Genomic DNA, 10,026 nt, shown 5'->3' with positions numbered 1-10,026 from the left:
AGTACCACTGCAGATCAGTGTAGAAGTCAGCACCCAGTACCACTGCAGATCAGTGTAGAAGTCAGCACCCAGTACCACTGCAGATCAGTGCAGAAGTCAGCACCCAGTACCACTGCAGAGGACAGTGCAGAAGTTGGCATCCAGGCTGAATCTGAAAAATACGAAGCACAGATGAGGAAGTTTCTGGTTTGCAACAGGTGGTTTGTGCATCAGGGAGAAGATCAAAGTGCACTGAACAAACACCAAGCAGGACCAGGGATCCGGCAAAGGAGTCTGGCTCCTGCCAAGGCTCCAGGATGCAAGATAAAGGACAAACAGCTTTGCGGATTCCTAGCTTTCTTGACCTTCCCCTTCACCTCCTACCCGCAAGGCCACAGACAAAAATCTTAGAATAGCCTTAACTGAACTTTAGATGGGGGTTACAAAGAGGGCTGTTATATTCAGGTTTTAATTGCCTTCTTTGTTCACATTGTCATTAAATAATTGATCCCATTATTTGACTTAAACAAATATTTGCTTGGTTCTATTTACCAGACACTGCTAAGGGCTCTGGGGGACTTAGAGATGGTGCCTTAGAGTTTCTATTGCTGTGATAGAGCACTGTGACCCAGAGCAACGTGGGAAGGAAAGGGTTTATTTTGCTTCCTCTTCCACATCTCAGTCCATCACTGAAGGAAGCCAGAGCAGGAACTCAAACAGGATGCAAACCTGGCCATGCAGAGGCCATGGCGGAGCATGGAGGAATTCTGCTTCCTGACTTGCTGTCCAGCTTTTGCTCAGCCTCCTTTCTTAGCCCATTCAACCTGCCCAGATTGGGTTGGGCCCTCCCATAGTCTCTAATAATAAAATGCCTCATGGTTTGCCCCCAGGCCAGCCTTATGAGGAGTTTTCTCAGGTGAGATACCTCTTCTCAATATCTCTAGCTTATGCCACATTAAAAACAAAACAAACCAGGTCAGATGGTTAATACATCTTACATAAAATCCACTTATTCAACCATTTAGCATATGGTTTTCCAAATACTTCCTCTGGGGCAGGTTCTAAATATTTGGTGCTGAGTTTACACCAGAAAACAAGATTCCTAAGTTTATAGAGTTGGCAGTGGCATAGGTGTACCATTTAATGGCCTGGTTACACAACTATACAAACAAATAAACCTCAATGGGAACATACCCAACAAGGGTTGCAGGCAGGGAATTATGTTTACGAAGAAGATATTTGCTGGGAATGAGGGAAGGCTGGGGGAAAGAATACTGTACAAAATTGGCTTGAAGAAGGCAGAGAAGGAAGAAATCTGTGTTTCCAGTCGCAAGGGCTAGCCAGGAAAGCCAGGGGTGAACACGGGGAAGACAGAGGGCCAGATGTGTTCAGTGTATGCAACTGACTCGAGAGAAGCTAGAGACAAGCGGTAAAGGGATGTGTTCAGTGTATGCAACTGACTCGAGAGAGGCTAGAGACAAGCGGTAAAGGTGGCAGGCTTTCTTTTGGGCCCACAGCCAGTCCCCAAATTATGACACGGAGACTTTACTATGAGCTAAGAATGTGTGGCCTTAGCTTACGTTTGTCCTTCTAGCTCTTATAACTTTGTCTTCCTCTACATCTTGCCTCGGGGCTTTTACCTTTCCTTCATCCTGTGTGTCCTGCTTTCCTGCTTCCTCTGTGTCCGGCTGCCTGGTAACTGCCTGCCTGGCAGGCCCAGGGCCTCTCCCTCTCTTTAGCCCCCATTCTCTTTGTTCTCTCCAGCCTTAGATTCCTCCTCTCTCTGCCCACCAGCTCCACCTAGCCCTCTACTGCCTAGGTATTGGCTGTTCAGCTTTTTAGTAGACTGATCAGGTACCTTAGGCAGGCAGAGCCACGTGTCTTTACATTGTGGAACCAATGCGGCATAAACAAATGTAACACATCTTTACATAGTCAAACAAATCCAGCATAAGCAAATGTACCACATCATTGCCTAGTTAAACAAATATTCCACAGCAGGTAAAGGCTTGCAGCAGCCAGATCATTCTGAGGACTGAGAAGAGCTTGAGGAAGTCAGGAGATCGCAAGTAAATTCACAAAGAGGTACTTCCTAAACTTTATCTTGGCAACCATCCTTGCTCAGTAAGAGTCTGTGGTTCAAAGGATTGGCTACTCCTCCAGACATGTGGCTACTGGCCTTTGCAGGGCTGAATGCGGCTAGATCATCATTTAGGGAAGAGCTGAAATGCCAGTATTAACTAGCAGTCAGACACTCTTAAATCAATTGCGTTTGTGTCCAGTATTTTATTGTGAAGACATCCCAATCTTGTTCCATCAATCAACATCGACTCCAACCAGTTAGGAAGTGAAATCCTGAAATCCCAGAAGCTGGTCTCATTGAACATTTGAGGAGAAAGTTGAGTAACTGCCACACATGCCCCTCCCCCATTTCTAGAGCCCTTCTCATGATGAACGCTGGAGAAGGTCAGGAGTTGCGGCCTCCGCATGGTTTTCTGATCCCGAGGCCCTTTTTCTGTGTCTCTTTATGGACTATAGTCTCCTTTTGTCTGGAGCCCTGTCTAGGTGTCCTCTCAGATTTTTCTAGAATGGAACTTCAGTTGGGGTCATCTACCCGTCCTCCCTGTAGGACACAGCTGCCTCCAGTTTGGTTGTCTTTGCTCTGTGCTCCTGGACTTAGCGTAGTGGAAGAGAGGGTACCTAGCTGCCTATTGAATGGCTTCTGGTCCCCATTTTCAGGACAAGAAGCTCCAACAAATCTAGTTGTTCACGCAGTAACCCTGAAAGCAGAAGACCTGGGGTGGTGTCATGGAGGCGGAACCACTGCCCTCTCCAATCTGCAGCCTGGTGGAAATGAACTCCAAAGGGCCGCACAGTTGGAAAGAAACGCATACAGGTTGAGCCTTTGAAGCCCAGAGATGTAAACTCAAGTTTTAGCTGTGCGGTCGTAGATCTGGCCAGTGCAGAGGCCGGAGTTGAACTTGGTTGGCAAAGTTAATCTGTCTTCATTTGCAAAATGGCTGACGGTGCCGTTGCTCCTAGCCCCTGTGGTGCCATTGCTCCTAGCCCCTGCGGTGCCATTGCTCCTAGGCCCTGCGGTCGGCCACAGGAGACCGAAGCCATGACTGAGACGCAGATCTGTCAGGTCTGTAGCGCCTATGACCCTGTGATTGTATGGCCTTTTAATCGTCTTTAATCCATTTTACCGACTCAGTGGTGATGACTACGCGGGCTGTGCTGTGTTCTGTAACGTTGAGAACTGGAGCTAGGATTACAACGTTATCTCAGCCCTGAGCCCAACCAGGACTACACTGCCTGGCCCTCCTCTGAGTCTGCAGAAGCCTAGGGTCAACTGTGCAGCTCTCTTCTCAGAAGAAATGTCTGACTCGTTCTGGCCTTAGGAGATTTCAATTGCATCCAGATGTCTGGGGCACCACTTGTCAGAGCCCGAGAGAACACGAGGCAAGAAAACACCTGACTCGGTGTTACTGCCTAAGGTCAACACTCCTCATGCCTCAGTAGTTCTGGGGCTGGACAAAGGGTTTGGGTGTTTTGTTCTCATGGAGAAAATTACCCTGACACGAAGAGAAGAGACATAAAAGCCATGCAGAGGGACGGCCATCAGAGCCTTCTTTGGGACCTGAGCTAAATCTGCCAGAGCGGGTGCTGAAGCGATGGACAGAGGTCAGCTTGGTGGAGACAGAGCGCAGATCAGGACAAGCGCAGTCTGGGTTTGGATGAAGGGACCAGACTGCTCGTCAGCCGATCCCACCTTGTAGTTCAGTTTTTCTTTCGAGGTTTTATGAGGTTTCTTCTAAACCTCCCTCGCCGTTAGGAAAAAATACTTTCCAGAAGTCAGATGTAAAAGCAGTGAGCATCTTGGTTCTGTACTGGGAGCATTTTGTGGGCTCTGCTGCAGAGAAGTTCTCGCATAGTGGCTAAGGTCACCAGTGAACCAGCCACAAAGACCTGTTCTTATCTGGTGTTTGCCTTGGAACCTGTAGGGCCATTGGGAGAAAGGAAAACACTCAGATGTGGCAAAGAGAAACAATAACTCTAATCACATAACCTGCTTTTTCCCTAATGGTCCCTTATCGTCAGAGAGCTGGGAGACTGAGAGCTATATAAACTGGACTCAGGAAGTCAATGGGTCATAGAAATCATATCATGAATGCCGATGCATAAAGCCCGAGAGACAACATGAAAGGCCTCGTGAGTACATTTTAATTCTGAATGTGTCGAAACAGCCAAGGAGGTCTGCTTTCTCCCTTCCCCGAGAACTCTTCCAATCCCAGCTATGATTTGGCGTGTAATCTTCCGCTGGTGATTGTCTGTTTGCAGAATTTGAGTGAACAGTGTTTTCTGCCAGAATCAATAGCTAACTTCTTTAAAGCCCAGACTCTTTGTAGGTTAGAGTCTTTTCTTCAGGGGTGTTTCTTAGTTACAAATCGCCGGTGGGAAAATGAGATATATGTCACATCAGCTGGGATAGTGTGTTTTTGTTCCTTTGGATTTTTTTGAGACAAGGCCTCATTCTGTAGTCCAGGCTACCATGCACTCCTCGCAACTAGCCTCCAACTTTCAAAATCCTTCATCTTAGCCTCCCAGATCCCGCCATTAACGGCGGGCATGACCAAGTCAGGTTTCAATTGTCTAGTAAAGCGGTCCTGCCCTCTGCAGCTCCCGGGTCTTGCGGCAGAGCTCATTGCACTGTGGCAATAGTGATGTTGTAGAACAGCTGTTTCCTTTGCCTTTGAGGTGTAGCTTGCCCTTTATTATTGAAACTGAATGCAGACTTTACACGGGTGTGCAGAGAAAGGAAGACTTTCTTATCTTCTTATCAGTTCCACTTGATACAATGGGTGCACTTGAGCTGGGCGAGCCTCAAGTCCATGATAGACTATGGCTAGCTTATTGTAGTCCCCCAATTCCTTCATTAATGTCTGATACAGAGAAGTCCCTCCATCAGCAGGGCATGGCACACAGAGGAGATAGGCAACTGAAATATTTTAAGGCCCCATTACATTCTAACATAATTGCTCACCCACAATAGTGTGGGAATGGTGGTGAGTAGCTTTTCTTCTTAGACAAGGTAAAAGAATCTGGAGGAAAGGAAACCTGGAGAGAATTAGATTCCAGAGGGGTTGAGGATGGGCAGGGGATGGAGCAGAGCCATCTGTGAGCTTTAGGATTTGGGTGAAGAGCCGGAGCAGAGGGTGCGCCCCGCCGCAGAAGAAGAGAGGATGGTGCAAAGAGGAAGAGTGGGAGCCTGAGCTATTATGGCCCAGGCTGGCCCTGCCCTGTGAGCCAATCAGAGCCTATAAGGTTAGCTAAATCTATTCCAGCGGTTGACGGTGGAAGCCACACAGGACGTATCCTCAAGTGGCTGATGCAGCTTAGCTTCCTGAGCAGTAGGCACACCCTGTCTGAGGACAGTATACTATGGTGACACATTCGGGGCCCCATGGAGATGAGCGAAGGCCAGAGTTATAGACCCTCATTGGAAGGATCCGTCCTGTAAGGCAGAGTCTGAAGTCTAAGCTCGCCTGAGGCTAAGGACAAGTAGCATTGACATTTGTTCCATTTCAGACTGCACCTTCCTTTCTTGTGACCATCTTCCTAGTTCCATCTCTGGCCCTGGTGGTGAGTATGCTGGAGAGGGCCCAGTCTGCCTACCCCTCTGTTAGCACTGGCATTTCAAAGCTAACTACCAAGGGTTGCATTCCCATAATTTCTCGTGGATTCCCTTTAACCCTACCAGGGATAGACAGGTAGACACTTGGAGCCAGTGACTTTTTCACTGTTCATCGGTCTTTTCTAGAACACCAGTGACAGTCATTCTCTGGATGGCTTTGTGGGGACCCAGGCCATCCATGTTGATGTCCTCCGAGGTCTGGTCAGCATCCAAGACAACAATGTTCTGAGCGAATGGAACGGAATTGTGGACTACAAGAATGTAAGATGCCGCCGGGCGGTGGTGGCGCACGCCTTTAATCCCAGCACTCGGGAGGCAGAGGCAGGCGGATCTCTGTGAGTTCGAGACCAGCCTGGTCTACAGAGCTAGTTCCAGGACAGGCTCCAAAGCCACAGAGAAACCCTGTCTCGAGAAACAAAACAAAACAAAACAACAACAACAAAAAAGAATGTAAGATGCCAAACACGCTTATTGCAGGAACTCTCAAGTGGTCCAAGCAGACCAGACTGCTTTTCCATCTTCGTTGTCCTCCTCTGAGACTAGGGTGTGCTACTGAAGCTGCTTTGTCTTAGCTCTGTATTGTGATGCTGACTTCTAAGGGATTGGTGCTGTGAACTAGCATCTCTTTCGGTAGTAAGAGCAATTAGAATGAATGGCACATGATCAGGAGGAGAAACCTGCTGCTTTGGCAGAACTCTAATAAAATGTTCTGTGACCATAGAGATATTTTTATGCCTGCCATGCCTCAGTGTCCATATCAGCAGAGCAGCTCCAACAGCGGCCTCTCCCACCTAGTGGAACTTGGAAGGATGGAATGAAGTTAACACCCACACTTTAACCCTGCCCTCTGCTCCCAGGCCCTCCTCAGCCAGCTGTCACCTTCTTGTCATGTTCTCTTCCTTGAATACCTTCTCTCTTTTCTCCTCCCCACTTTTAAATCCTCAAGCAGATCCCCCGAATCCTCCTAGAAGGCTCCCAGGCCACAAACTGATTGCCTTTCATGGATGTTGTTAAAACCCAAGGAAAAATTTCCTCACACAGCATTCTACCGTAGGCCGCTAGGTGGCGCGAGGAAGGCAGAACTATTGCTAGAGGCTTAGCTTCTTGCAGTTGAGCCTGGGGTAGCAAATGGCATCTCTCATCTAAGCCAGGAAAGAAATATCGTAGGCCACCAGAAAAGAGCATCCAAGACAGACCTAGATCTAGAATTCAAGTCGCAGTCATGATACAGGCCTTCTGACTGCCCTGGGTTTTCAGAGAGCCCGCTCCAATTTACGCAACATTCTCCCAGGTAGTGGGGATCTCAGATCTCCCCCTCAACTTCATGACAACTCCATGGAAGAAAGGCCAGTCCTCCTGCTTTACAGATAGAGAAACTGAGGCTCAGGGAGGCCATGGAGGATCCCAAGAGCCGTTGAACAGCCAGCCAGGTCCTTAAGATCCCCTGTATTGTTGTAGTACCATCCTGCACAGTCAGGCACCCACATCCTTATGTTGACATCAGAACACCTTGGGAGAGAAAACCTTCACCATCAGGAGCAGAGGAGATGGCTGCACTGGGCCTAGGGAGCAGCAGGGCTCAATACCACACCGCTCCTGATGCTGCCGTGTGCCCTGGCTTCCAGCAGCACTGCTGAGATGTTCTGCACTGCAGTCAGACTAACAGGGTCTGGACACCTGAGAGGAGCGGGTGTGTTAGTACTGGGACTGATTGAATGCCATGTTTCTGCTGTTGCTTTAAGGCCCTCCTGGTAGCTAAGCTGTTTAGTAAGATGGCCTGTGTCCTGGCCAAGATGGACCTGACAGTCTTCCCAAGTTTGGATGATATTACCCAGGCTCTGGGCACACAGGTGAGTCCAGTTCTCTCTGATAGACATCGACTATGGGGTTTTCCAACTTACAGCCAGTCTCCGGGACAGTGCTCACTCACAGGAGCTTCCTCTGTACCTATTCTTCATGCCATGAAATCATGTCATGGGCAAAGAACTCGAGGACATCAGCCGCCCTCTCAAGGCAAGTCACAGTGGAATCAGTGACCTCATTTAGATGCATTCCCAATGGGCTCGAGCTGTGCTAGAGAAGACAAGTGGTTGGATGCAAGCATTGCAGTGATTTCACGTCCCTTGCCTCCTCTCCTCCCTGTCTTTCCTAACCCACCACACACACGCACACACATGCACACACAGGTGCACACACATGCACACACACGTACACACACTCATACACACAATGCCCACACAATGCACATACACTCATGCACACATGCACACACATGTACACACTCATGCACACAACGCACACTCATGCACACACGCATACACATGTGCACACTCATATGCACACACATGAACACACATACACACACATGCACACATGCACACACACACACAAATGCATGAACATGCCCATACACACTGTTATCATTGCCATCACCGACATCTTTAATTGCAGTCAAGCCCAAAAGTGCTGAAATTCTTGCCTGCCCTCTCCAATGGGACAGGAACTGTTAATAGGAATAAATTAAAACCCAGGAAGAAACCCTTGGCTACTCAAGGACTCTGCTCAAACTTTGCATAAATATCAGCACGTTTGAACAGTACTCAGGACTGGGGTTGTGGTACAAACTCTGGGAAAGAAATAAAAGTGTGTTAAAGCAACGCTTTTTAAAAATGAAGTCGGGGTGGAGAAATGGCTCAGAGGTTAAGAGTTCTTGCTGCTCTTGCAGAGAAAACCAGTTTGGTTTCCAGCCCCCACAAGGTGACTCACACCAGACTGTAACTTTAAACACTCAGACATATAAAATTAGAATACATAAATCTATAAAAGAGGAGTTGAAAATGTCCCATTCATCTAAATTAACAAAATATAAATGCAACAAGCTACTCTATCGTTTTGGTTCAGAAAACATCTAAAGCTGATAGGAAATGCCGCTGGGACACATACAGATTTTTACCAGAGTCACTTTCGTCCTCTTGTGGCTTGATAAAATATTGCATCTAAAGGAAAGCAATTCGGGGTTCTCAGTGGACCTGAATCGCCCCACGCACATTCACAACTTGCCTGTGATCCCTTCTTTGATATGCCATGCCTGAGACGCCCCCATCTTCCAGGATTCCGGTCACTACCCACCCACCCGCGGACTGACCTACACGGTTTTACCCAGCCGAGTCAAAAACTTGGCCCAGTACGGAGTGCCTGTCCAGGACCTGTGCAGAGCAGTCCCCGCCTACTTTGCCCAGCAGCAAAAAGAAGGTGTGTTCAGAAACCAAAAGAAGGCGGCATGTGAATCAAAAGATGCAGGCTGAGTTTCAGTACCTATCAGCCAGCTGTAATGACAGCTGATCCATTGCTTCCGTGGCCTGGGATGTATTGGGGGCTTGTGGGGAAGGGAAACAGCCAGTCATCTCCTCAGGGATCCGCTGGCCGATGGTCATCCTGCCCCGATTCAAGCTTTGCTATGCCCACTGTAGGGGAAGGCCTGCAGCTTTGGAGTCCTTAGTCCTACTCTTTCTCAAGGCACGTGGAGCCTAACGGTTATTATAGACCACACTGGAAATAGCACAGCGGATGGCTGAAGTGTGAGGAGATCAGTGACCCGAAGAGCCTAGCTAGCAGGGCTAAGACTCCAAGATCTGCCCATGAGTCCAGATTCAGTCAGCAACATAGCTGTTGCCACTCTCTTATCCACAAGTCAGAGTTCTTCAGAACAGATGGTCCAGGAAAGAAACAGGACATGTCAGGCTAGGGGATTAAATGCACAATAAAGGAAGATGGTTACTGCAGAGGCTGGAGAGAGGGGCCGGTGTGTGCTTGCGCTGACCTGAGGGTCCATAACGCAGGTACCTGGTGTAAGGATGACTCTGGCCTTCTCTCTAAAGTGTGGTTCCCTTCTCTTGAAGGTTCCGCCCTGGACATGGACCCAGAATCCTGTTCTGAGCTCCAGTTTCTCTCCTTCATGGGACTGTCCATCTGTGGTGAGATCCCTGGGCTCTGAACCCTACATCAGCCATGTGAAGACTGGACTTGCCTGCTCCGGCCTCTGCCTGTGGGAAGCAGCCCTTTCCAGCCCTCTACCTTCTGACTTTCCACTCAGCACTAACCCTGTAATCTGGGGAGGAGGGAGGTGCAACTTCTACCTTCTAGGAAAAAATAATAAAGTTTCCATGTCACTGGCTAGCAGACAGATTCCCTCAACTCTGCAGGCCCCCTCTTTCCCTGCAGGCTCCCTATCCCCTTGAGGCCCCCTCATCCCCTGCAGGCCCCCTCATCCCCTGCAGGCTCCCTCATCCCCTGCAGGCTCCCTATCCCCTGCAGGCCCCCTCATCCCCTGCAGACTCCCTCATCCCCTGCAG

General features: G+C 48.9%; 1 protein-coding gene across 1 annotated transcript; it reads left to right on the top strand.

The window, feature by feature from the left end:
- Positions 1-2,995: 2,995 nt before the first annotated feature.
- Positions 2,996-9,668, top strand: LOC101990944 (gastrokine-3-like). The gene is made up of 6 exons (XM_005365300.2): positions 2,996-3,151; positions 5,569-5,622; positions 5,801-5,935; positions 7,417-7,524; positions 8,785-8,926; positions 9,574-9,668. Exons 1-6 carry the CDS (start codon positions 2,996-2,998, stop codon positions 9,666-9,668), a joined length of 690 nt encoding a protein of 229 aa, XP_005365357.1.
- The last annotated feature ends 358 nt before the right edge of the window (positions 9,669-10,026 follow it).

Source organism: Microtus ochrogaster, unplaced genomic scaffold (assembly GCF_000317375.1).
Source record: "Microtus ochrogaster isolate Prairie Vole_2 unplaced genomic scaffold, MicOch1.0 UNK1, whole genome shotgun sequence".
Lineage (NCBI taxonomy): Eukaryota > Metazoa > Chordata > Mammalia > Rodentia > Cricetidae > Microtus > Microtus ochrogaster.
This window is presented reverse-complemented; position numbering and strand designations above follow the sequence as displayed.